Source organism: Barbatula barbatula (assembly GCF_947034865.1).
Source record: "Barbatula barbatula genome assembly, chromosome: 8".
NCBI lineage: Eukaryota > Metazoa > Chordata > Actinopteri > Cypriniformes > Nemacheilidae > Barbatula > Barbatula barbatula.
The window spans coordinates 24682676-24710657 of record NC_136771.1 but is presented as its reverse complement, the minus strand read 5'-3'; the positions used below and the strand labels follow the sequence as shown (position 1 = coordinate 24710657).

Genomic DNA, 27982 nt, shown 5'->3' with positions numbered 1-27982 from the left:
TTTGGTTTTATTATAAGTTCATCTATACTTCTTAAAGTCAAAAGCATAACATTTCAGCAGATTTACAAAGTTCATTTAAAGAGAAACCAGCTAAAAACAAATGACGTCCTGTATGAACTTCTGTGATGTGTTCGCAGGTTTTGTTTGCTCTTTCTGTTTAATTCTGTAAAGATCTCAATGTTGAGGGATGTCATGTGTTTGTCAAGAGTGCCATCTTCTGGACATGCTTGACATTAATTCATAGGCAGAGATCTCAAAAGCTGTTTTATGTCAATCTATTAAACATATTAAAGACATTTATAAGGATGAAGAAATGAAGAATGTTTGACTCTCTGTGTCAGGTTTAGTTTTATCATTTTGATGTGTGACATTAAGCAGATCTGTAGTGCTGTGATCGTGTCTGGAAGGGCATTTCATAATGATGGTTATTATTATATTAAATGCATGTATTAATTTCTTACTTTACAGTTATAATGAAACCGTGAAGTCATTGTGTTGAATACTGAAATTGGAACCATTTGTAATGATCATTTTAAGCATCTGCTGCAAAAATAATCAAACATCCCAAGGCTTTCCAATTTAGACATTTCATTTACATTATTCACATATGCTCACATGTCCAAAGCATCTATGAATGTACGGTACGTCTGTACCACGTCTGCTAAACATCAGGAAAACATCTGCTGCATTGCAGTGAATAATATACTAGTCTGACAAAACATCATTCCCTGCAAGAATAACTCATATTTTTCATTGTTTTGACCTCGAGAATAATGTATTCAAATATTACATTTGGATATATTTTAATGTATATTACTATGTAATGTTAATTCTTAATGACATGTTTTTTTTGTGGCGATCTTCTGTGAATAGTATAAATGTACAATCATTTTTGCTCAGGAACAAAGAAACAGGACACATTCAATGACATGCACTAAAACAGCTAAAGTCAAACATTTAAAAGAGACTGGCTTCACATTAAGTATCGTATTGACTTTAAAGTTCTTTTAATCACTTATTAAACAGAGCTTCTATCACACTACAACCTATCACACTCTCTAAGAAAATGACTGTAGTTTTATTTTTGAGCATTAAAGTTTGATTTATAGAACAACCGTTAGGAATTCCTTTAAATCATTTACAAAAACGTATTAGGATTATAACACTATATACTCTATTTGAACTCTAAAATGCTTAATATTAAATTAAATTAAATTAACCAATGCATACATTTAGTGTTGCTGAAAAGCCAACAGAACAGGTGAAATTCCAATAAGATTATATTTACGGTGACAAATTTTCCCACAGCCTCCGTTTATACTTCATATGAATTTGAACTCAGAAACCAATAATGTATGCAAGATTTCCCCTTAGTTTTAAACCTTTGACAGAACCGTTTTTCAATATTCAAACCAGAAATTGTTGTTAGAATTATGGATCATATGCTTGTCAAATAATGCAAAGTAAATACAAAAGAAATCTTTTCAATAATCTTGTTTTCATTCAGACCCCTCGTGTATGGACCTGTGTGCATTTCTTAAATGGTGAAGTTGTGACAGGACACACAACAGCCAGTTCAGACATGCAGCTGATTGACAGATTTGTCCTCCAATCACAGAGAGAGAGAGAGAGAGAGAGAGAGAGAGAGAGAGAGAGTTCAGTGAAGTGTGTTTGTCTTGTGTGTTTGGAATTTAAACAGTGTGTAGAAGGACGACAACAAGTAAGTGCTTTCAAAACTCATTTAAAATCATGTTTGATAGACAGACAGATAGACAGACAGTCAGATATAGACAGACAGACAGTCAGATATAGACAGACAGACAGACTGATATAGACAGACAGACAGACAGACAGACAGATATAGACAGACAGATAGATATAGATCAGATAGACAGACAGACAGATAGATATAGATCAGATAGACAGACAGATAGATCGACCAATGAGGTTCAGTGTTGTTTGATTACCATTATTCTTCAAAATATCATTATTTGTGTTTTGCAGAAGACAGAAAGTCAAACGAACATAAATTGTGACGAATTTCATTTCTTGTTTAGTAGAGAGCAGATCTACACCTCACACTGTTTTATAAGCTGTAATTCTATTTTTCATGATGTCCTGAAAGGATTCACACATCTTCTCCTCTGATCTGATTCTCTTCTGTCAGGATGGGGTCCGGTGATGGTGTTCGTGTCCCGGCAGCGCTGCTTTCTGTCGGGTTATTGTGTGTCCTCGGTGTGTGGTGGTTCTGGAGTTTTTCGGCTCTTCTTGGGCTGTATTTATTCTCTGGAGGATGGAGGTTTCTGTATATAGCTGCATGTACCTTCAAGAGAGATCTGTTGTGAGTATAACACCTCCCTCACACCTACGACAGATGTCTTGTTTACACGCTGTTTATGTTTGGGACTCTTTCCTCCAGCGGTCTGTACGTGTTGCTGCGCATTAAATCTTCGTTGAGCCGCCATATGAGTGCCCGCAGCACCATCCCATCTATATTCGCCCAGCGGGTGGCTCTCCACCCGGACAAGCCGGCTCTGGTGGAGGAGTCCACAGGTGAGGTGTGGAGCTTCTCGGAGCTGGACCGGCGGTCTAACGCTGTGGCCCAGTGGGCTCTGGAGCAGGGATGGGTGTCGGGTGATGTGGTGGCAGTCTTCATGGAGAGTCGCCCGCTCGTGGTGGCCCTGTGGCTCGGACTGGCCAAAGTGGGCGCGGAGGCGGCGTTCATTAATTTCAACCTGCAACGTGATACGCTGATGCACTGTGTGGGCGTGTCGGGAGCCAAGGGGATGGTGTTTGGGGCGGAGCTTGTGGATGGTGAGAAACTTAATCAAATTGACTTTTTTGTCTGTTACATCTGAATCATCTCTCTCTCTCTCTCTGACTGAAGCCGTGATGGAGGTGAGGGAGTCTCTGAGCGGTCTCGCTCTCTTCTGTTCTGGGACGGTTCCAGCCGGGACATTAAACTCTCTCTCAGCTCAAAGTCTGGACGCTCTGCTCGCTGAATGTCCCGAAGGTCCTCCCGCTGTCACACACAACAAGACCTTCAACGGTCTGTATGAGTGTGTGTCTTCTGTGTGTTTGTTTGAGAGTCCAAAGTGGGTTGTGTCTGCTTGTCTTGATGATAATAATCAAATCTGAGTCAGTTACAGGGTTTGTCAATGGCTTGATAAAATGAATACATGTTATTTCATAAAAATTCTCAATAAGAAAACAGAGAGTCCCCAATTGAAACACACACATGGTTAAATGTTCCTGTATGTGTGTATCTAAAAGACAAATATCTTCAAACTCTCTCTGTCTCTTTTCCTCTCTCTCTGTTATTTTTAACGTGAATCACAGAGAGATCTTAAGGAAAATTAATCCTATGGCGTTTGGGAACTCGCTCTATTACAGAGAGAGGGAGAGAGAGAGAGAGAGAGAGAGAGAGAGAGGGCGAGAGCGGTGTTGATTTATGAGTGGTTTTAGTGAGAGAGAGAGAGAGAGAGCGTTGGGGTTGAATTGGAGAAAAGGTTACATACCAGTGCACTGGAGGATGAGATAGAAGAATAATGAAAGACTTTCACAAATATAGATTGTGTAAGAAATGAGAGAGAGAGAGAGAGAGAGCTTGTGTGTCTGTCTCAGGGGATGTACGGTCATTGGTGAATCCACCTCTCACACACTTATCTGTCTTATTTATTAACACATAAAACATTATTTCATAGATCCATGTAATGTGACGTGTGTGTGTGTCGTCCTCAGACAGGTTGTTTTATATCTACACCTCTGGAACGACAGGTTTACCTAAAGCTGCCATAGTGGTTCACAGCAGGTTTGTCTAAACGTGTTCCTTTAGAGCTGAAATTGATGAAAAAAGCAAACACACAATACATTTTCTCTTGTTTGTGTAAGCAGGTACTACCGCATTGTTATGTTTGCGTATTATTCATTTGGACTTCGGCCTGATGATGTGCTGTACTGCTGTTTACCTCTCTATCACTCCGCAGGTCTGTGTGTGTACACTCTTGTGTGTGTGTAGTGTTACATGTATATACTGTTGTGTGTGTACGGCGTGTGTGTGTTTCTGTGTTCTGTTATGTGTGTCGTATGTGTACTGTTGTTGTGTAGTTTGTGGTTGTAAGTGTGGCTATGTGGTAATGCTGTTGTCTGCATGTGTGTGATATTGTGTGTGTATGTGCTATAGTGTGTGTGTGATATTGTGTGTGTAGGTGCTATTGTGTGTGTGTGATATTGTGTGTGTAGGTGCTATTGTGTATGTGTGATATTGTGTGTGAATGTGCTACTGTGTGTGTGTAGGTGCTATTGTGTGTGTATGTGCTATTGTGTGTGTGTAGGTGCTATTGTGTATGTGTGATATTGTGTGTGTGTAGGTGCTATTGTGTGTGTATGTGCTATTGTGTGTGTGTAGGTGCTATTGTGTACGTGTGATATTGTGTGTGTATGTGCTATTGTGTGTGTGTAGGTGCTATTGTGTGTGTATGTGCTATTGTGTGTGTGTAGGTGCTATTGTGTATGTGTGATATTGTGTGTGTGTAGGTGCTATTGTGTGTGTATGTGCTATTGTGTATGTGTGATATTGTGTGTGTATGTGCTATTGTGTGTGTGCAGGTGCTATTGTGTGTGTATGTGCTATTGTGTGTGTGTAGGTGCTATTGTGTATGTGTGATATTGTGTGTGTGTAGGTGCTATTGTGTATGTGTGATATTGTGTGTGTATGTGCTATTGTGTGTGTGTAGGTGCTATTGTGTGTGTATGTGCTATTGTGTGTGTGTAGGTGCTATTGTGTGTGTATGTGCTATTGTGTGTGTGTAGGTGCTATTGTGTATGTGTGATATTGTGTGTGTATGTGCTATTGTGTGTGTGTGATATTGTGTGTGTATGTGCTATTGTGTGTGTAGGTGCTATTGTGTATGTGTGATATTGTGTGTGTGTAGGTGCTATTGTGTATGTGTGATATTGTGTGTGTGTAGGTGCTATTGTGTATGTGTGATATTGTGTGTGTAGGTGCTATTGTGTATGTGTGATATTGTGTGTGTGTAGGTGCTATTGTGTGTGTATGTGCTATTGTGTGTGTGTGATATTGTGTGTGTAGGTGCTATTGTGTATGTGTGATATTGTGTGTGTAGGTGCTATTGTGTGTGTATGTGCTATTGTGTGTGTGTGATATTGTGTGTGTAGGTGCTATTGTGTATGTGTGATATTGTGTGTGTGTAGGTGCTATTGTGTATGTGTGATATTGTGTGTGTGTGATATTGTGTGTGTATGTGCTATTGTGTATGTGTGATATTGTGTGTGTATGTGCTATTGTGTGTGTGTGATATTGTGTGTGTATGTGCTATTGTGTGTGTGTGATATTGTGTGTGTATGTGCTATTGTGTGTGTGTGATATTGTGTGTGTATGTGCTATTGCTGTGTGTAGGTGATATTGGTGTGTTGTGTGTGTATACCATAAGTTTGTGTGCATCCTGTAGTGTTGTAAGTGTTGTGTGATATTTGTTTGGATTTATTAGTCAATAATGAATCATAAAAAATAATAAATGAGCCAATCAGCTCTCTTGGTTGTGTCAGGTAACATCTTGGGGGTGGGTCAGTGTCTGTTGTTCGGCCTGACGGTGGTGGTCCGCAGGAAGTTTTCTGCCAGCCGTTTTTGGGACGACTGCGTCAGATACAACTGCACGGTGAGGACCAATCAGAAATCTTACAGAAACATGGACTGTTAATGACGGAGAAATGAAAACGATTGATGTGTTCATCTCATGTCATATGAAGGATTAAATCGAGGTTTGTGTGTGTCGACAGGTGATTCAGTACATCGGTGAAATCTGTCGATATCTTTTATCTCAGCCGGTTCGTCCATCCGAGTCCCGTCACCAGGTACGTGTTGCCATGGGCAACGGTCTGCGGCTTAATGTTTGGGAGGCATTTACTAAACGTTTCAACATCAAACGCATCGGCGAGTTTTACGGAGCCACGGAGTGCAACTGCGGCCTCGCCAACCTCGACAACAAGGTCAAGAGTTTCCCTTTTGTTGCCTAATAACGTTTTGACCAATACATATCTGATCCAAGTTCATTGTTTTCTTCATGTTTTATCATACACCTCATATTTTGATGCTTTACTTGAACCTGTAGGGTCATCAACAACAAATATTGAGCCTCCAGACATGTTGAATTTGTGCTGGTGTGGTGTAATGTTAATGGTTCTGTAATGTTTTCCTTTCACCAGGTAGGGGCTTGTGGCTTCAACAGTGTCATTCTGCCCAACGTTTATCCCATCAGACTGCTGAGAGTCAATGAAGACACCATGGACTTAATAAGAGACGCGCACGGACTCTGTGTTCCATGCAAACCTGGTAAAGAAAACACACACACGCATGCACAGGTACGCATGCGCACAGGCACAGAAATATATGCAATCAAACACATCAAAAATACATACAACATACACATACAGGTACAAGGAAAGACATACACATGCACAGGTACACAAACATGTACACACACAAACATACACCGGTACACACATAGACAAACACGAACACAGGCATACATAAAAAGACATAGTAGGATGCACAAACATACAAAGACACAAGCATATATAAAAGTACACACACATTTAAAATCATTGCAGTTCATAAGAATAATATTTATATTTGTAATGTAATAAATTGTTATAATGTTCATGTATTGAGATGTGTGTATACCATGTACAGTCAGCTGATCTTTAGAACATACATAGGGGTCAGTTGTGTTTGTGATCGAAGGTTGCTGGTTCTAATCTCAGTGTCAGCAGGTCATGACTGAAGGGCCCTTGATCAAGACACCTTACCCCTGATTGCTCTGCAGTAATGTGACACTGTAAAAAACTACTTGTAAGTCGCTTTGGATAAAAGCGTCTGACAAATGAATAAATGTAAATGTAAATACACCCTGTCAGACAATGAACTATGACCTCTGAGATGCATGAAAGAGAAGTGACATGAAGTGAGGAGAGTTATTAAATGTTTTTTCCTTCTCTTCAGGTGAACCGGGCATTATTGTGGGGAGAATCAACCCTGAAGATCCGTTACGGCGCTTCGACGGTTACGCTAATCAAGAGGCCACCAATAAAAAGATCACACATGATGTGTTCAGCGGAGGCGACTCTGCTTACGTGTCAGGTGAAGAAAAAAGACATATCATATCTTGATGATGTTCTAGAGGACTGAGGGTTCACGCATGTTTCTGTCTCAGGTGATCTGATGGTGATGGATGAGTTCGGTTACGTGTATTTCCGCGACCGGAGTGGAGACACGTTCCGCTGGCGGGGGGAGAACGTTTCGACCACAGAGGTGGAGGGAGTCCTCAGTTCTCTGTTGAATCAGACGGATGTGGCCGTGTATGGAGTCTCTGTACCCGGTAGGAACACAAGACACCAGAGAACACATGAATCTCGAGTGATTTACGTCAGCTGTAAGTGAAAGTGAAGGTGTTTGTTGGTCAGGTGTGGAGGGGAGGGCAGGTATGGCTGCTATAGCTCACACCTCAGATGATTTCCACTGTCAGACGTTTGTTGGAGATGTGCAGAAGAGTCTTCCTTCTTACGCCCGACCCGTCTTCTTACGGCTCTCACCTGAGGTGGACAAAACAGGTGTGACACTCAAATAACCTATTAAAGTCCCCGTGAACCGGAAGTTTGCGAACATTATTACTTCTGTATTTTGATGCATTTCGGAACAATCGTAGGCGTGGCTTTCACATTTCTCTGCGATTTGATTGGATGTAAAAACAGGGTTGTCTTTTGAAATTGATCAGGGAGCAGACTGACAGTTGAAGGGGAGGAGTTAATGGATGCTCCGCCGAAGCCGTCTAACATACGTCATTTAAGATGGATAGTCATTACAGGAAGGAAGTGCTTTTTCAGATTTTAACTAAAGATCATAAGAGCACACGTTTTTTAAAAAGAGATTCACCTATTTTGATCAACTATTTACAATATTTTTTATTTTTTTATTTCACTGGGACTTTAAAGGGACTGTTCACCCAAAAATCTAAATACTGTCATCATTTATTCATTTATTTACTCTCATGTGGTTCTGTATGTGGCTCTTCAGCGCAACACAAAAGAAGATATTTTGAGAAATGTCTCGGTGCACTGCAGTCAATAAGGTTCCGTGTTGTTTGGTTATAAACGTTCTTCAAAATATCATCTTCTGTGTTTTGCAGAAGAAAGAATGTCAAACAGGCTTGAGATGAATGAGTGATAAAACACATTTCGTTTTTTGCCTCTCTTTAACAATTCTCTCACATACAGGCACCTTTAAAATCCAAAAGACTCGCTTACAGAGGGAAGGATTTGACCCAAGACAAACAAGCGACCGGATCTTGTTTCTGAATACTCGTGAGGGACGTTACGAGGCTCTCACAGAGGAACTATTTAATGCCATCATGCAAGGAAAAATATCCTTATGAGACAAAATATCAGCGGACATCACAGAGTGTTACTGTAACTGAAATTCAACACTGACCGAAAACAAGGATTGTTATTAACAATCTAGACTTCAATGTGAATTTTTCTGCTTTTTTAAAATGTGAAACAACCCTAACATGTTTTTCTCCTTGGAAATAGTCACATACGGTGCTTTATTCAACAGAAAAATAATAAATAGTATAATACAGTATATTATATAGTCATTATAGTTGAATTACTCTAGTGTGCTATAGTGTTCTGTAGTATTATAAATGTGTAATACTGTTGTATATAATGGATAAAAGGAATGTGAAAATGCACAATTATAATGCTGCTAATGTGAAACTTCCACTATTATTAAAGATTTTGAATGCAAAAAATCACACAATATGTAATTTTCACCTCAAACTCCCTTACGTGACAAAAACAATTTAATTCTTCGATGTTTTAGAAATAAATAATCCAATGTTCCTTTAGTCATAGTACACTGCTCAAAAAAATTCAGGAACTAATGTGAAAATGGTTAATGAAAGCCAAAATTATAAACACATTCAGGGCAAGAATTATTACAGTAACGCTTCTGTAAAAAAAGTGAAATATTGGCTCATTCAACTTTTAATGTTTTTCCACAGTAACTCATAATGTTGGTCAGTAATGTGCATGACCCTCTGTGCCTGTATGAACTCCTCTCAATGTCTGGGTGTACTCCTGATGAGATGGCACATGGTCTCCCCTCAGACCTGGACCAGAGCATCAGTGAACTTCTGGGCAGTATATGGTGCTACTTAATGGCTTTGGATACGTGAGGTTCTCAACTGGATTTAGGTCTGGGGAACGTGAGGGCCAGTCAATGTCATCAATGTCTTCATCATCCAGAAACAGCCTAGAGACTCTGGCCACATAAGGTCGGGTATTATCATGCACCAGCATAAGATCTGACAATAGAGATGAGATTTCATCCCAATACTTCACAGCACGTGGAGGTCTGTAAGACCCTTTGAGAACCGTCCTCCCCAGACCACTATTGTTGTTGCCTCTCCAGATACCTGTGTATATACAGTATGTATAGGATAATATAATGTAAGTCGCTTTGGATAAAAGCTTGATGCCTAAATGTAAATGTGTTATTATACCAGCACAGACACTGGAATATTACTGCTTCACAACATTGTCTCGTGACCTAATGAACCTATAGGACCACTGGAAACACATCACTTCTACATCACAATGCTAATGCAACGAAAGATAAACTATATATATATATATATATATGAAAATCAATAAAGAATAATACAAGAAAGAAAACGAGGAATGAAATAGAACACAAAATCTATGTTTGTAGTCTTTTAAAAAACTTTTAAATCAGAAATGCATCATCTTTAGAAAATACACACACAGACAAGAGTAATAAAAACCAAATTATTTGCTTAGTTTTTTTCTGTATTGATTTCTGTTGACAAAACCGTTTGGATTAACTGTAGCAGAACCAGTAATGATGTGAATAAATGCAGTGAATATGACTCCAGTGTTGAGTGTGATGAGTCTCCAGTCCAGCAGGAGTCGCTCTGCAGCTCTTCAGTCCGCCGATAAACACACTAAAGAAAGAAAGAAAGACAAACATCGAGCGCTGCGTGTTTACATCACTTTGATTTTCTCTCTTTAGTGTTTTCATGAGTGTAAACAGAGTGTTGTGTGTGTGTAGATGTTGACGATGACGTCACAGATGTGCTGTAAATCAGTAGGAACTGATGTGTCCATGCTGGATATTGATGATTTCATCACAGAAATCTGTCAGCTGAAGAAAGAGGTGAAGTTACTGGAGGAAAAGCTGAGGACAAGAGGACATGAACTCAACACAGAGGTTTGGACACATTCAACATCATTGACTGTTTTTAAATGTTTCTACTTTAATGTCACTGTGACACTTTAGAGCTTTATGTCAATATATTTCCTCTCTGAACAGAAATCCAGACACACACAGGACTCCGAGCTCAGCCTCACTTTACTCTGTTATACTGACACAAACCCCACAGACGCTCAGGACACTGTGTGTGACAGTAATCACACCTTGAATCAGGATGAATCTACTGATCAAACCTCCACAGAGTCTCTGGATTCTGTCTGTAACGCTGGAGAACAGCAGATCCTGAACACCAGACCACTGAACATGTGTTCTGTCAGACTGATGGACTGCAGGAAACTGATGGACATCAAAACACAAACCACAGAAGAAGAAGAAGAACATCACACTGATGAAGAAGATGAGAATCATGATGATGATGATGATGATTTTATTCCTTCAGGTTTGTTTCATCTGTTGTCTGATCACAATATTTCAATCTCTTGTTTCTCATCCTCAGTCAACACTGATGTAGTGTCAGATGTGCTGGAGCTTCTTCTTAACACTGTTGTGTTTGTTTCAGATGAGAGCGGTGATTCGTGTTGTGATGGAGAAACGGCCTCTACATCAAAACAGCGACTTACAGCACAAACTCTTTCCTGCATCACCTGTGGAAAGACATTCAGTTCACAGAGACGTTTAGAGACACATGAGAGAAAACACACAGAACAGAAACTCTTCACCTGCAGGAGATGTGACATCAGCTTTCCTACCTTACAAGAGAAGAGACGTCATTCACAAGAGCACAGAGACAAGAAACACTTTCACTGTCAGCAGTGTGGGAGACCTTGTGTCTCCGCTTCTAGTCTGAAAGTTCACATGAGGACACACACTGGAGAAAAGTCTTTCCACTGCAGTGAATGTGGAAAATATTTTAGATTCAAGTCAAGTCTTACTGCTCATCAGAGAATTCACACTGGAGAAAAACCGTACAAGAAGAAACGCTTTCACTGTCAGCATTGTGGGAAGAATTTTTTTACAACAACTTCTAATATGGGAGCTCACATGAGGACACACAGAGTTGAAAAGTCTTTCCACTGCAGTGAATGTGACAAATATTTCACCACCAAACAAAGTCTTATTGCTCATCAGAGAATTCACGCTGGAGAAAAACCGTACGCGTGTCCTCACTGTGACAAAAGCTTTTGCCACACGTCAGGTTTAAGGATGCATTTGTTCCTGCACAGTGATGAGAGGCGGTTTCAGTGCAGTGAATGTGGAAAAAGTTTTAAGCAGCCAATTGCTCTCACAATACACCAAAAAACACACTCTGATGAGAAACTCTATCAGTGTTCACACTGTGATAAACGCTTCCGTCATAAATCTCAGCTAATAACTCATGAGAGAGTTCACACTGGAGAGAAACCTTACCTCTGCTCTCACTGTGGAAAGAGATTTACTGATGCACGTCATTTCAAAAATCATCAGAGAATTCACACTGGAGAAAAACCTTATCACTGCAGTGTTTGTGGGAAGAGTTTTACACAACAAGCTACCTTTTTAAAACATCAGAGAACTCACACAGGTGAAAGACCTTATAAATGTTCTCAGTGTGACAAGACGTTTGCTCGATCAGATGTCCTGAAAACCCATGAGAGAGTTCACACTGGAGAGAAACCTTATCAATGCTCCATCTGCAGTGAGAGATTCACTTATTTAGGAAGTTTTAATTCTCATCAGAAGAAACATGCTGAAGAAAAAACTGCACTGGAATCATCATAGTGTCTCAGCTCAATGCTCACAGTTGATGTGGATTTAAAGGATTATTTTAATGGGTTCTGTGATGAACTGACCACGAGACCTGGTTATTGCCGCTGAATGTTGTCATGTTCGGAAAACAAACTTATTATAAAAATCTACTCAATGAGGTTTACAAAGCTGTTAAAATTTTAACAAGAACTTTAAGATGAAATAGTATCAATGTATCTAGGATTAAGATGTGTATGTGGAAATAGAGCCTCTAAAGTCAAATTTTATATTTTATTTGAAAATATTTCATTCGACACTTACGTTTTATATCATTTTTTAAAACGCTGATCAGTATGCAGATAAAAAAATGTCTCAAACTAAGAATACCTTTTGAATAAGTCTCTAAAATTATATGTTTTAAAATGTTTGCCTAAATTCATAAAACAATTCATTGTAATAAATTATGAATGTCACCTGGCCTACTGGCAATGATCCACAGACCAATGCTTATGAAGTCTGTGTGAGAAACTTGAATTCATTCAATGCCAACTGCAGCTCATATTGCCATGTACAGTATATATTAAAGGCTATTTTCACATTAATAAATGCATTTTATAAATGTTTCAAGCAACAAGTAGTGGCTTTTAAACACAGTTAAAACTCACAATTGTCATATCTCTCTTGACTTTTAAGTGAACGATCCTTCCTTCATGTTTTCTTAAATTACTTTATTCTTTCTTAAAACTAGCAAACGTGACCCTGGACCACAAAACCAGCCATAAGGGTCAATTTTTTGTAATTGAGATGTACACATTAGCAGCATATTACTCACAAAAATAAAGTCTTGAAAGAAAAAATTATTTGACCCATAAAATGTATTCTTGGCTATTTCTAGAAATATTCCTACTACTACCGTAGTAATAATTCAATAGGACATGTAATGGTGCATCGCAACACCAAAGCAAGAACATAAATACTGTGCTAAAACACCGCCCTGAAATGAAATATTTCAGTTAATTGGATATATTTTATAAGTACCTCTCACGTCTGTTTCCCATATAGAGAGGTTAGAACCTATGACAGCTTCAAGACATAAAGTGCATTTTTGGTCTTGCTGATTTACATCATAATTAATTTTAAAGAAATAATCACTTAAATTTGGCATACGGATGAATACGGATGTCCACAGCATTCAGAACGGACACTTCATGGCCAAAACAATTCAAAATAACAACTTTATCACAATGGCTATTGACTTTATTTTACTTCAAATCTGGTTGCGTCTTTTTTGGCAAATGAATCACCCTCAAATCATGGGTGTAGGGAGACAGAGACACACAAGCCCTTTTCACACAGAGATCCTAGAAAATACATGGAAAATATGTCCCAGAAGAACAGTTCCTTGGCTAAACTTGCTTCTCCAGACCGCGATACCAAACGTTTAGACCGCGGTACCAAGCTCAACCGATAGATATCAATGTACCACACGGTTTCTTTAAACGCGACCCATTCAACTAATTATTTAATTAAATTTATAATGTATGATCTTTAGTTTTCTGTGATGTGTTTATGAGAACGTTCTGCATGATTGAGTATCGTCTGTTCAGCATCTTCAGCTGCTCTGTTCTTCTCAGCCTTGAGCCTTCAGACCGGTGCATGTTTTATTCTGCCCAATGTAAAGATCTCCATGAATGTGTGTGTCAATGTGGCCATCTTCTGGACATTTCTTGAATTGATATATATCGGCAGCCTTGTGGCAAAAGTTAAAAAAGATTATATTTAATGTATGTTTGCATTTCTTACTTTAGAGTTATAATGAAATTGTAACCATTTGTAATGATCATTTCAAGCATCTGCTGCTGAATAATCAAACATCACAAGGCTTTCTCATTTAGACATTTCATTTAACTTGTTACAGAGTTTGGTTCCAAAATGTTTTAAAATGTTCAGAAATCATGTTTTTATTGTGTTGGATAGCTGTATTTTATTAGTTATTATGGCTTGGATAAAAACAAACCAACGTAAAGTTTGCAGTGACTTATCTCATTTTGGAAGCAAACTCTTCATATTTTATTCACGGATGCTCACATATCTACAGCATCTATGAATGTGTGCAGTATGTGACTATAGTAAAACTGTCATGTTGTCTTTATGCTCCGTACGTCTGTAAGACGTCTGCTAAACATCTGGAAAACATCTGCTGCATTGCAGTGAATAATATAGCAGTATACTCTCTCCCTTTCTGGTAAAACATTACCTCTACTAAAAATTTAATAATGTAATAAAACATTACATTTGGAAATATTTGTATATATATTACTATGTAATGTTAATTACTCTCTATGACATTTTTGTGGCCATCTTCTGTGAATCATGGTATAAATGTACAATCATTTTTGCACAGGAACAAAGAAACACATTCAATGAGACGCACTAAAACAGCTAAAGTCAAACATTTAAAAGAGAACAAACATTAAAACCTTTGAACATGAAGCTTGTCATAAGCAAGTTATTTTCTACCCTGACATGATTAGAAATTAAATATGACTCCAGTGTTGAGTGTGTTTCTCTCTCCAGTCCAGCAGGAGTCGCTCTGCAGCTCTTCAGTCCGCCGATAAACACACTAAAGAAAGAAAGAAAGACAAACATCGAGCGCTGCGTGTTTACATCACTTTGATTTTCTCTCTTTAGTGTTTTCATGAGTGTAAACAGAGTGTTGTGTGTGTTTGTAGATGTTGACGATGACGTCACAGATGTGCTGTAAATCAGTAGGAACTGATGTGTCCATGCTGGATATTGATGATTTCATCACAGAAATCTGTCAGCTGAAGAAAGAGGTGAAGTTACTGGAGGAAAAGCTGAGGACAAGAGGACATGAACTCAACACAGAGGTTTGGACACATTCAACATCATTGACTGTTTTTAAATGTTTCTACTTTAATGTCACTGTGACACTTTAGAGCTTTATGTCAATATATTTCCTCTCTGAACAGAAATCCAGACACACACAGGACTCCGAGCTCAGCCTCACTTTACTCTGTTATACTGACACAAACCCCACAGACGCTCAGGACACTGTGTGTGACAGTAATCACACCTTGAATCAGGATGAATCTACTGATCAAACCTCCACAGAGTCTCTGGATTCTGTCTGTAACGCTGGAGAACAGCAGATCCTGAACACCAGACCACTGAACATGTGTTCTGTCAGACTGATGGACTGCAGGAAACTGATGGACATCAAAACTGAACCCACATCAGAGGAAGAAGAAGAACATCATGATGATTTTGTTCCTTCGGTCAAACTGGAGATAAAAACAGAACCCAAAGCAGATGAAGATGAGAATCATGATGATGATTTTATTCCTTCAGGTATGTTTCTTTTGTTGTTTTATCACAACATAACAGTTCCTGTTCTCCCTTGAGTTACAAATGCACCAAAAAGTCAACACTGATGTAGTGTCAGATGTGCTGGAGCTTCTTCTTAACACTGTTGTGTTTGTTTCAGATGAGAGCGGTGATTCATGTTGTGATGGAGAAACGGCCTCTACATCAAAACAGCGACTGACAGCACAAACTCTTTCCTGCATCACCTGTGGAAAGACATTCAGTTCACAGAGACGTTTAGAGACACATGAGAGAAAACACACAGAACAGAAACTCTTCACCTGCAGGAGATGTGACATCAGCTTTCCTACCTTACAAGAGAAGAAACGTCATTCACTAGAGCACAGAAAGAAACCGTTTCACTGTCAGCAGTGTGGGAAGAGTTTTGTCTCCGCTTCTACTCTGAAACGTCACATGATGACACACACTGGAGAAAAACCTTTTCACTGCAGTGAATGTGGAAATTATTACAGCACGAAAGCAAATCTAGATATTCATCAAAGAATTCACACGGGAGAAAAACCGTACACGTGTCCTCACTGTGACAAGAGGTTCAACAAAAAATATCATCTGAAGAGACACGTGCATGTACACACCAGTGAGAGACCGTATCAGTGCAGTGAATGTGGAAAAACCTTTAAGAGGTCAGATGCTTATAAGTCCCACCGGAGAACTCACTCTGAGGAGAAACTCTATCAGTGTTCACACTGTGATAAACGTTTCAGTCATAAATCTAGTCTGGTAGGTCATGAGAGAATTCACACCGGAGAGAAACCTTACCTCTGCTCTCACTGTGGAAAGAGATTTACTGATCATAGTACTTTTATCGTTCATCAGAGAATTCACACTGGAAAGAAACCTTTTCACTGCAGTGTTTGTGGGAAGAGTTTCAATCGACAAAAGCATTTAAGACAGCACCAGATAATTCATTAAATGTTCTCAGTGTGACATTTGCTCAACGAGGTGTCCTGAGAATCATCGAGTGAGTTCACTCGGGAGATAAACCTTATAACATATTTCGTAATAATTTTTATTTATGAGCACTTTTACAGTAGTAGGTTAATTTATTCTCTGTTTTCAGATTCTTATCTGAATGATTTTACTTTTCACTTCGGTCAAAAGATCCTCCAGTGTTTTTGTCACGGTCATGACGGACATGTAAGTGTTTCATGTCCAGTTACTTATTGCAGGATCATGTCAGTCTTGTGTTTTGTGTCTGGATTTTCACTCTATAAAAGGACGCTGACCAAAAGAATGAGAGAAAACAACATGCAGATGACAGAGCTTAATGTTTGGGTCAATTCTCAATGTTTAATTTTGACTAACTAGACACTATTTTATGGCTTTTCTCTGTACATAAGCATGTGTCCTGTTGAAGCAAATGTTTTCAGCAAAAGTAATGGTTTTGTGTATTTATTCTATGATATACAGATGAATGTCATTAAAGGCCATTAACAGTTATACACCCAAAAATCTTGTCATACATATTTAGACCAACAATCATTTAATGACGTATTAAAAGACAGCGTAGAACCCAAATACTATTTAATTGTCATTTCAGGGTTTCCCGTATGCCATCAAGTTTGGCAAGGAAATTTAGTTTGATCACGTTGTTTTATACATTTTCATGAGTGTATCTCTCATTTTTAGCGAAATATATTTGATAAACTGCCTTTCATGACACAGACAGGCGCATTACAAAGTCGATAAAACAAGAAACATTAAACCAGTACAGCCTAAGCAACAAATATACATCGAAATTATATGATGTTCTTAATGTAGGAGCCTAAACATTAAGTCCCGTCAATCATCATTAAAGGCGTCTATAAGGGTCTGCTTCTTAAAAAGATTGTACTTGGTACGCCATGAGAGAGTTCACACTGAAGAAAACCCTTATATTTGATCTCGATGGGAAAGATCTCTACTGAGTACTATAAGAGATCATCTGAGAATTCACACTGGAGAGAAACTTCATCACTGCAGTGTTTGTGGAAAGAGTTTTTATCGTCATGGCCATTTAGTGAATCATCAGAGTGTTCATACAGGTGAAAGACCTTATAAATGTTCTCAGTGTGACAAGACATTTGCTCGATTAGATGTCCTCAGAACCCATGAGAGAGTTCACACTGGAGAGAAACCTTATCAATGCTCCATCTGCAGTGAGAGATTCACTTATTTAGGAAGTTTTAATTCTCATCAGAAGAAACATGTTGAAGAACAAACTGCACTGGAATCATCATAGTGTATATAATCAGGAATTCGTTTACTCACAGTATTTTCTTGTGTACTGTGATTGTCTTTAGCTGGATGTGTGTTGAGTGTGATGAGTCTCCAGTCCAGCAGGAGTCGCTCTGCAGCTCTTCAGTCCGCCGATAAACACACTAAAGAAAGAAAGAAAGACAAACATCGAGCGCTGCGTGTTTACATCACTTTGATTTTCTCTCTTTAGTGTTTTCATGAGTGTAAACAGAGTGTTGTGTGTGTTTAGATGTTGACGATGACGTCACAGATGTGCTGTAAATCAGTAGGAACTGATGTGTCCATGCTGGATATTGATGATTTCATCACAGAAATCTGTCAGCTGAAGAAAGAGGTGAAGTTACTGGAGGAAAAGCTGAGGACAAGAGGACATGAACTCAACACAGAGGTTTGGACACATTCAACATCATTGACTGTTTTTAAATGTTTCTACTTTAATGTCACTGTGACACTTTAGAGCTTTATGTCAATATATTTCCTCTCTGAACAGAAATCCAGACACACACAGGACTCCGAGCTCAGCCTCACTTTACTCTGTTATACTGACACAAACCCCACAGACGCTCAGGACACTGTGTGTGACAGTAATCACACCTTGAATCAGGATGAATCTACTGATCAAACCTCCACAGAGTCTCTGGATTCTGTCTGTAACGCTGGAGAACAGCAGATCCTGAACACCAGACCACTGAACATGTGTTCTGTCAGACTGATGGACTGCAGGAAACTGATGGACATCAAAACACAAACCACAGAAGAAGAAGAAGAACATCACACTGATGAAGAAGATGAGAATCATGATGATGATGATGATTTTATTCCTTCAGGTTTGTTTCATCTGTTGTCTGATCACAATATTTCAATCTCTTGTTTCTCATCCTCAGTCAACACTGATGTAGTGTCAGATGTGCTGGAGCTTCTTCTTAACACTGTTGTGTTTGTTTCAGATGAGAGCGGTGATTCATGTTGTGATGGAGAAACGGCCTCTACATCAAAACAGCGACTGACAGCACAAACTCTTTCCTGCATCACCTGTGGAAAGACATTCAGTTCACAGAGACGTTTAGAGACACATGAGAGAAAACACACAGAACAGAAACTCTTCACCTGCAGGAGATGTGACATCAGCTTTCCTACCTTACAAGAGAAGAGACGTCATTCACAAGAGCACAGAGACAAGAAACACTTTCACTGTCAGCAGTGTGGGAGGAGTTTTGCCTCCTCTTTCAGTCTGAAACGTCACATGAAGACACACACTGGAGAAAGGTCTTTCTACTGCAGTGAATGTGACAAGTGTTTCGCTACCAAAGGAAATCTTGTTGCTCATCAGAGAATTCACACGGGAGAAAAACCGTACGAGAAGAAACACTTTCACTGTCAGCAGTGTGGCAAGAATTTTTTTACAACCTCTTCTAATATGGGAGCTCACATGAGGACACACAGAGTTGAAAAGTCTTTCCACTGCAGTGAATGTGACAAATATTTCACCACCAAAGGAAATCTTGTCACTCATCAGAGAATTCACACTGGAGAAAAACCGTACGCGTGTCCTCACTGTGACAAGAGATTCAGCTACAGATCCTATATTAAGAGACACATGCGTTTACACACCAGTGAGAGACCGTATCAGTGCAGTGAATGTGGAAAAACCTTTAAGCAGTTATCTGGTCTAAAGTCACATCAAACAACACACACAGATGAGAAACTCTATCAGTGTTCACACTGTGATAAACGTTTCAGTCAGAAATCTAATCTGACAACTCATGAGAGAACTCACACTGGAGAGAAACCTTACCTCTGCTCTCACTGTGGAAAGAGATTTTCTCGGCCAAGTTCTTTTATTTTTCATAAGAGAATTCACACTGGAGAGAAACCTTATCACTGCAGTGTTTGTGGAAAGAGTTTTAATCGTCAGAACAATTTTACAAAACATCAGAGAATTCATTCTGGTGAAAGACCTTATAAATGTTCTCAGTGTGACAAGACGTTTGCTCGATTAGATGTCCTCAGAACCCATGAGAGAGTTCACACTGGAGAGAAACCTTATCAATGCTCCATCTGCAGTGAGAGATTCACTTATTTAGGAAGTTTTAATTCTCATCAGAAGAAACATGTTGAAGAACAAACTGCACTGGAATCATCATAGTGTCTTTGAACCCTGAGCTCTTACTGTCAGTCAATATCACATTTATTTTTTTATATGGATTGATGATGGAATTCAGTGTTTTGCAGCTACGACAAAAAATGTCCAAATGTGTTCAGATGCTACTATGATGAAAGAATATATAAAAATATAATTTAGTTTGAATAGGGACATACACTTGTCTTTATATCCAAGCACTGTACATTGAAGGTCATCAATATATACTGTATATAACTTTCATATTTGATATTTGTAGTGGGTTAAACAGTTATTGAATTTATAGGAATATTTAATTACATTTTGTTGTTTTGATTTGCAGTACAGTTAGGAATCAAATACAAGCGGTATGTGCGTGGCGTGTGTTATTAATAAATACATTTTAATTGTGTAACGTTTGCTCATGTGATATTCTTATGGATGATTTATATATCGCAGAGAAAGAGAGAGTAAGTTTAGGAAGCAGACAGTGTTGTGATGATGTCTTGCTGGGATACAGAGAACTTCATATCAAAATCTATATGCGAGCCTCTCTTCAGTGGAGCACAAAAGGAGATATTTTGAGAAATGTCTCAGTGGTTTCATGTGGAAGTCAATGAGGTTCAGTGCTGTTTGGTTCTTCAAAATATCTTCTTTTGTGGTCTGAAGAAGAAAGAAACTCATACAGGTTTGAAGAAAATGATTTTCGAGGAAAGGATTTCACCCAAGGCGAACAACTGACCGGATCTTGTTTCTGAACAGTCGTGAGGGGCGTCACAAGGCTCTTACAGAGGAGCTATTTAATGACTTCATGCAAGGAGAAATATCCGTATGAGACTCAATATTTTGTTCACATGAGCAGTTGAAACTCATGATTCCACACTGACAGAAATACAACGTTATAAAGTCATTTCTGGGTAACTGATGGAGTATTTGCATTCTTAACAGTCAAAAATATTTACGATTGTTATTAGACTTTGAGATTTATTTGATATGCAGTTTTCGGTCTTTTCTGCATGTAAAACAAACCTGACATCATGTGTTATTAATTGTGGAAATGGTTCACATACAGGTGCTTTATCCGACATGAGAAAAAGAAACAATACAGTAGCAGTAAACCACAGTACAGTGTTTAAGAATGATTATATTATAGTATTCTGTTGTATTACAACATTATAATTATATTTAAATTTACTATGTGGTGTGTTGGGAGTTTACTACAGTTTTTAAAATTGATACTGTATTATACTGCATTATATTTCATTTGGAATTATTTATTGTATTTTATGAATAAAAGTATTAAAACTAATTCACAAAAAAAAGTATCTGAAAAAGCACAATCACAATGCTGTTTGAATGTAAAAATATTCAAGATTTTGTTTGTAACAAAGTCAAGTAAGGTTTAATATTCACACCAAACTCCATCAGGTGAGAAACAATTAAATTCTGACATTTTATATAAATAAATAACTTATTCTTCTGGACACATCTGTTAAATATATTTAACAGAATTCTTGTGTTTTAAAAGCTCTATTTTGATTCATTCAGTCCAATTTGATCTACATAGTGCTTTTCACAATATTAACTGTGGCAAAACAGCTTTACATCCATTATAACAAAATAATAATAGATGAATTCATAAAATAAAGACCTTATGTTTCTAGACCCTGTAATATAAAGACATTTGCTTCCTTTAGTTATTCTGTATGTGACTTCATTATTGAAAGCATTCACATTTAGCAGATATACACATTTACAAACAAATAGACGTCCTGCATGAACTTCACGAGTATCTGAGGACTTTCTGCACGATGAGCATCGTCTGATGTTTATAACTTCAGCATCTTCATCTGTTCTGATCTTCTCATCATTGACATCAGTCAGTTTTCAGATGTATTAAGTGTAAAGATCTCAATGATGAGGGATGTCATGCTTTAGTCTGTTCAACAGTGACATCTTCTGGACATTTCTTCAAATTCACATTTACCAAACTTAGAGAACATAAAGAATAAATGTTAATACTTACAGTCATAAGCCAGTGCAAATGATTTTTTTAATATTGTAATAAATGGATATTGCTGAAATATGTATTTTATAAATCAAATGTTTAAGATTGAGAATGTAGGGCTGTAAAACTTGTTTCTGGTGTTTATCAGATGTTTCTACACTTCATGTGTTTTCAGATCTCTAGCAAACATCTTACAGACTATCTGTGGAGCTAAATCATTCATAATGCATAGATATAGTATATATAGAGTCAACTCTAGTATAAAGTGTGCTGTCTAACACATGTCTGACTGATCTCAGGTCAGTGTCTTCTTCATGACACACCCCATTGTTTACTAACTGTAGTGCGCTGACTGCATCAGAAGAGCTCAAGAGAAACCGGTGTCGTGAAAGTGAAGGTAATGTGATCATCGTTACATTTACAACTTCAAATGTTTAAAGCGATTTCTTAATTCATTACGTTTAGATTGATGCGTTTATCCGATGTCACTTACATGAAATTATAAACTTGTTTCTGCTGATGTAGCTCCATCCCTCTGGGATCGAACCCTTCACATTGGCATCGCTGGTGTCATTCTCTTCCCACTGAGCTCATTCAATGTAAAACACACCGTCATTATTGTCCGATTCATAAATGAATATCAACTCTTGTCCTGAAAGACTCTCAGGTGTTTCATACGATGCTCATCTGCGCTGGAGCGCATATACTCAGAGCGCATGCGCAGTCGTACAGTAGAGCGACAGTAGAGTTTCACTCGATGTTCATCTAATACATGGACATATATAATACGTTTAACATGTATATGTGTTTATATTATTGTCCGCTATTTACTTGAATAAATAGGCTATATGTACGTATAACATGGTACAATAACCATGATGACGTAAGAAGCTGTGGCCTAATGGTTAGAGCGTTGGGCTTGTTATCAGAAGGTCGCCGGTCTAATCTCTCAGTGCCAGCAGGTCATGACTGAAGGGCCCTTGAGCAAGACACCTTACCCCTGATTGCTCTGCAGTAATGTGACACTGTATAAAACTACTTGTAAAAGCGTCTGCCAAATGAATAAATGTAAATGTAAGAAATATATAAATAGTTGTGTCTTATGTCTACTAGTATAAATGCAAACACAAATGTTTTAATGGGTTTTTCTTATGAATGTAAACATTTGCTTACATTGTTTTAATAGAAACTCTTTATTTGGAGAAACCCCTGAAGAAATCATGAAGGTAAACTTAATGTCTTATTTTATTTATTGGCAAAATGCCATTCTGGTATAAAGCTTTCCTGTATCTCAGTGTTAAGAGTATTGTGTTATCAACGCTCGGTTGTGTGTTTGATCTCAGGGGATTGCAGATACCTGTGTATAAATGTATAGGATCATGCAATGTAAGTCGCTTTGGATAGAATCTTCTGCTAAATGCATAAATGTAAATGTAAAACAAGCAATCTATAAGCAACAATGTAAAGACAAAACGTAGGTAATAGGTTTCAGATAGAAGGACAAGACAATACAGCATACGCTCAAGACAACAGGACTCAAAGAACGAATCTCTGGAAGCACAAAAGGAATCAGCAGAGGACAAAAACACAAGAGCATTGAGTTCAGAACCAAATGAAGAGGAACAGAAAGCTTCATCTCACTTATCCAGATTAAAGTCAATTCCACATTTCCAAATTCAACGTGCTTTCAAAATAAAGCAAATGTAGATATAAAAGCATGTTTTGTGTCCTGTAGGTTTTCAATGACTCCATTCACGGTCACATTGAGTTGCATCCTCTGCTGGTGAAGATCATTGACACGCTTGAGTTTCAGAGACTGAGGAACATCAAACAGCTGGGAGCAGGATACTGGGTTTATCCTGGAGCTTCACACAACCGCTTTGAACACTCCATCGGGTAAAAACTCTCTTAGCATTTGATGAAATCTTTCTTGGACTTTTACAAGTCTTGAGGATGCTTAACAGAAGAAAAGAAATGTACCAGTTGAATGTATAAAGGCATTTATAGTCTATTTAAAGTCTGAAATGTGTTTATCAGACGTGTTGTTTGTGTTTGTGTAAGGGTGGCGTATCTTGCTGGATGTTTGATCAACAGTCTACGCGAAAAACAACCAGAGCTGAAGATAACAGATGAAGATAAACTGTGTGTTCAGATCGCTGGTCTGTGTCATGATTTAGGTGAGTGTTTTGATCATATCATATTCTCATATCAATCATTTTATTTTCTAACATAAACGGATTTCAATTATGACTGAACACAAAAGCATTCATGAGTTTTGATCAAAACACCAATTACTATTGGATATCAGGTCCTGTTTTTGGTCAGCACATAACTTATTGCTTGTCTAGTACTTTGTAAAAGAAATTCAATAAAATGTTTTATTGTAAAATAAAAAACGTCCCTGTAAATCTTGATGTTTTCTTCGTTTTTCTTGTAAATTTGTTTCTTTTTCTGTAATTATTTTACCGTATTTCAGAAATACAAATATCGCTTAAAACAGTAAAATTCTGTCAAATGTTTTGATATCACATTTATTTGAAGGCTCTGTGTTTTATTGAAGGTCACGGTCCGTTCTCTCATCTGTTTGATATCATGTTTATTCCTGAGATCAGAGGATCTGGTGAGTTATTTACTAACCCATAACCAGAAGCTTTTCATTCATAAAACTGAGTCAGAAAGTTAAACTTTCTTCATTCTACTTTGATCACAAAGCCTTTTGTCTTTATTAGGTTTTCAGTGGAAGGTAAGAATGAAATTCATTTGATTAAATAGTTTTTTATTTCAATGTTTTATGAGCTTTTGGGGATTATTATGTGTATGGTGTCATGTAAAGCAGCTGATTCTTGTGTCTTGTGTGGATGTATAGCATGAGAGGGCTTCAGTTGAGATGTTTCATCACTTGGTGAAGACAAATGAACTGAGAGAAGAGATGGAAGTGTGTGGACTGAATCCAGATGCAGATCTTCTCTTTATTGGAGAGTTGATTCAGGGCGTGAACACATCCGATACACCGGTAAACACATCCGTCATCTTCCACTGTATTCCTGTTTTCATGTGTTTCATTTGAGATCCTGAATGTGTTGTGACTCCTGCAGTGGACAGCGAGGGGCCGAACTGAAGATAAATCCTTCCTGTATGAGATCGTAGCCAATAAACGCAACGGCATTGATGTGGACAAATGGGATTATTTTGCACGGTAGATGTTTGACGATATTGAATCAATGCCAAACTGTCATTATTGTGCAGTAAATCATCTCTCTGTGTCTTTCTTCTCTAGCGACTGTCATCATCTCGGTCTTAGAAACAGTTTTGATCATCAGCGTCTGCTGAAGTTTGCTCGAGTGTGTGAGGTGGAGGTCGGAGAAGAGAAAGTGCGACGGCCGTTTATCTGCTTCAGGGACAAGGTTCTTTTTATTTATATCTACATGTGAACCATAAACTCATTTCACACAGAAACTTCAACATTACACTGTTTACTTGTTCTTATGTCCAAACACCGGATGCGTTGTTTTATTTCTAGGAAGCAGATAATGTTTATGACATGTTTCGCACAAGATACACACTTCACCGTCAGGCCTACCAACACAAAACAGTCAACATTATTGAAATCATGTGAGCCGTGTTTGATTTTGAGTGTGATATAATGAAATAAATGAAAGATATGAACATGAAGAATGATCAAGTCTTTGTTTTGGAGTTGTTGATGAATGCTGGTTCTGTTTTGTGTGTCAGGATTAAAGACGCTCTTGTGAAAGCAAATGATCACCTGAAGATCTCAGCAGCCGTAGACAACATGGAACACTACAGCAAACTCTCAGGTCAGATGAAACATCTCCAAATAAATATGTTGAGATTGATCACAAATAACAGTTGAATGATGTTCTCCTCTTTCTATCAGATCAGATATTTGATCAGATCTTGTTCTCTTCTGATGACGAGCTGAAAGACGCTCGAATGATACTCGAGAGAATTGTTAAGAGACGTCTGCCAAAGTTTATAGGAGAAGCCAGAATGATGCAAGATGAATTCTCAGAGGTCAGACTCAAGAAAACATTGATTTATGTTTAACATGAGCCACATCTAGAAAGAGATAAGCAACATCTACAGTGTAAAACATGATTTGTTCACTGAACTTAACCTTTTACTTTCTTTTTTTGCTTTGAGTCAATTACATTGTATTTAATTTTCTAAGAATTTTCAACTCCATTTTAAAATAGTTCACCCAACAAATGTCAAGTCACCGACGGTGCTGATCAGTGTTTTCTTGAGTTGGGCTCTTCACCCTTGTCTTGGTTTTAATATGTGAGATTCATTGTCAAGTTTTAACTTTGTGCTTTTAAAGTAAAAAAATACTAAATGGGTGAAATACATTAGAAATATTTATAGATTTAAAGGAATAAGTCACATCATCATGTTTCTGACTGTAATGTTTGAGTGATTCTCTTCAGAAAACACTGAAGGAAAACTGGACGAGAGCGCTGGAGACACAGAATATAAAGTCACACGTGGATTTCATGGTCACTGTACGTTGTGTTGAGGAATAATCTCTCTCAGTTTGATCTGAATGTTTTTATTGATATATTGTGAAATCTTTTCTCAGGTGGTTCACATGGATCACGGCATGAAGGGTAAAAAGCCCATAGACAGCTTCTATTTCTACAGCAAGAGAAACCCCGACACAGCCTTCAAGATCAAGAAATATCAGGTAACCTGTGATGAGCCTTTTAGACAAACAACTGAATCCATCAATGAATATGAATCATAAATAATCTGGTCATCTTGTTCCATCCGTCTGTCTTTACCAACAGCTGTCCAGTTTTCTGCCCGAGAGGTTTTATGAGCGACTCCTTCGGGTTTATTATAGTGGATCAGATGAGCAGATTCTTGAGGAGGCTCAGAAGTGTTTTGAGCTGTGGTGCAAAAACATGTTTGGACTTCAGACTGAAGAAGAAGAAGCACAACAGGATTCAGAAATGAATGAGAGGTATATCATCTGCTGTTGAGAAAAGTCATTTATTCTCTGTTTCTGTTCATATGTGTGACAATAATGTTTTCATTACGTTCCAGAACTACACCCAAGAGGATCAAACTTTCTTAGATCATAGAAATGAAAATGAGCTTTTAAAGAAGAAAGTGAAAGTGTGTCTGAATGGAAATGGAGACAAAGATCATCAGCTGATCTGTTTTGAGAATCTATTGCAAGTGTCTTTTGTAGAATCACTGTATAGTTGAACCTGTGCTATAACTAGCTTTAACTTTAAACTGCTGTCATGTGATGTAAGTTTGCATTAAATACTGTTACATTATGTCATTACTATTTTTCCTTCTTATTCCTCTTTTGTTCTTCATAAACATTTCCTCAGTAACTTGAATAAAAGTCAGTGAGTGCAGCTGTGACACGTCAGAGGAGATCTGGTCCTCCCGGCTGTGACCGCTTTCTCCTCACCTTTATTTTCTACATTTGTTTATCATTTGAGTTTGGGTTCATCGGCACAGGGCCGTGTTATCTTGCTCACCAGGAGACTGCATTTATTAGATATTATTTACTAGAATGAATTTGTCTGTTCTATAAACACCAGCACTGAGCTGTATGTTTTATCTTTCTGTGTTTTTTTTATTTTCACCTGTAAAGCTGCTTTGGAACAATGCACTGAAAATATAAATCATGAAATATATAAATACAATTGAATTGAATTGAAGCAGATAAATAATCAGACCACATTATTCTAGAGATCAAAACACAGAAATATGATGTTTGATGTAAGGAGGTTAAAGGTCACAGCTTCTCTAGCATCTATCACTTAAGCATCTCTTAGATCAGGTCACTGGTATCAGTGTATGTTTCTCATCCATTGACCCTCATAAGGCTGTTGACTGTGCAAATGTAGGTGTGCAAAACAACCCAACAGTCAAATATCTTAATGTTATTGTAATTCATCATCTTATGGCCAATAAACGGAATAGAAGAAAATGATTATGGACGTTTAAATGGGTTTATAATAATAAATGAAGTTTGAAAAGATCAAAGATCATCAGCTGACGTGTTCTGGGAATCTGTACAATTGTAAAACAGGTTTAATAAGAAGAACCAGTGAAACTTCATGTTTCTCATTATTCATGTGACTATCAGAACAACTGTAAACAGGTTCTGTGTTGTTTAGTTTGAAGAGGT

General features: G+C 37.9%; 5 protein-coding genes across 8 annotated transcripts; all 5 read left to right on the top strand.

Annotated features, from left to right (window-relative positions):
- Window positions 1–1625: 1625 nt before the first annotated feature.
- On the top strand, window positions 1626–9558 carry slc27a1b (solute carrier family 27 member 1b). Its single transcript, XM_079461709.1, has 13 exons — window positions 1626–1720; window positions 2168–2341; window positions 2420–2814; window positions 2888–3049; window positions 3742–3811; window positions 3895–3986; window positions 5569–5678; window positions 5800–6009; window positions 6226–6352; window positions 7022–7159; window positions 7233–7397; window positions 7483–7629; window positions 8293–9558. Exons 2-13 carry the CDS (start codon window positions 2169–2171, stop codon window positions 8448–8450), a joined length of 1947 nt encoding a protein of 648 aa, XP_079317835.1. The 5' UTR covers window positions 1626–1720; window position 2168; the 3' UTR covers window positions 8451–9558.
- Window positions 9559–9978: 420 nt separating this feature from the next.
- LOC306897187 (uncharacterized protein) lies at window positions 9979–12926 on the top strand. Its single transcript, XM_079461727.1, has 3 exons — window positions 9979–10309; window positions 10412–10751; window positions 10872–12926. Exons 1-3 carry the CDS (start codon window positions 10151–10153, stop codon window positions 12068–12070), a joined length of 1698 nt encoding a protein of 565 aa, XP_079317853.1. The 5' UTR covers window positions 9979–10150; the 3' UTR covers window positions 12071–12926.
- A 1731-nt stretch (window positions 12927–14657) lies between these two features.
- Window positions 14658–16904, top strand: LOC306897213 (uncharacterized protein). Of its 3 annotated transcripts, XM_079461780.1 has the most exons (5): window positions 14658–14928; window positions 15031–15409; window positions 15546–16165; window positions 16262–16406; window positions 16506–16892. In XM_079461780.1, exons 1-4 carry the CDS (start codon window positions 14770–14772, stop codon window positions 16355–16357), a joined length of 1254 nt encoding a protein of 417 aa, XP_079317906.1. In that variant the 5' UTR covers window positions 14658–14769; the 3' UTR covers window positions 16358–16406; window positions 16506–16892. The 3 variants fall into 3 exon arrangements, with proteins under 3 accessions (XP_079317906.1, XP_079317904.1, XP_079317905.1); XM_079461778.1 differs by having other exon boundaries at window positions 14666–14928; window positions 15546–16406; window positions 16506–16904; XM_079461779.1 differs by having other exon boundaries at window positions 14690–14928; window positions 16262–16886.
- Window positions 16905–17772: 868 nt separating this feature from the next.
- LOC306897188 (uncharacterized protein) lies at window positions 17773–21103 on the top strand. Its single transcript, XM_079461728.1, has 3 exons — window positions 17773–18071; window positions 18174–18510; window positions 18631–21103. The coding sequence occupies exons 1-3, from the start codon at window positions 17913–17915 to the stop codon at window positions 19827–19829; spliced, it is 1695 nt and encodes a 564-aa protein (XP_079317854.1). The 5' UTR covers window positions 17773–17912; the 3' UTR covers window positions 19830–21103.
- A 1043-nt stretch (window positions 21104–22146) lies between these two features.
- Window positions 22147–27661, top strand: LOC306897200 (deoxynucleoside triphosphate triphosphohydrolase SAMHD1-like). 2 transcript variants are annotated; one of them, XM_079461757.1, is made up of 16 exons: window positions 22147–22207; window positions 22997–23036; window positions 23546–23706; window positions 23872–23987; window positions 24371–24430; window positions 24540–24553; window positions 24677–24823; window positions 24906–25006; window positions 25088–25214; window positions 25331–25422; window positions 25543–25628; window positions 25709–25845; window positions 26259–26333; window positions 26411–26515; window positions 26619–26794; window positions 26878–27661. In XM_079461757.1, the coding sequence occupies exons 2-16, from the start codon at window positions 23031–23033 to the stop codon at window positions 26906–26908; spliced, it is 1434 nt and encodes a 477-aa protein (XP_079317883.1). In that variant the 5' UTR covers window positions 22147–22207; window positions 22997–23030; the 3' UTR covers window positions 26909–27661. The 2 variants fall into 2 exon arrangements, with proteins under 2 accessions (XP_079317883.1, XP_079317882.1); XM_079461756.1 differs by lacking the exon at window positions 22147–22207 and having other exon boundaries at window positions 22847–23036.
- Window positions 27662–27982: the final 321 nt, after the last annotated feature.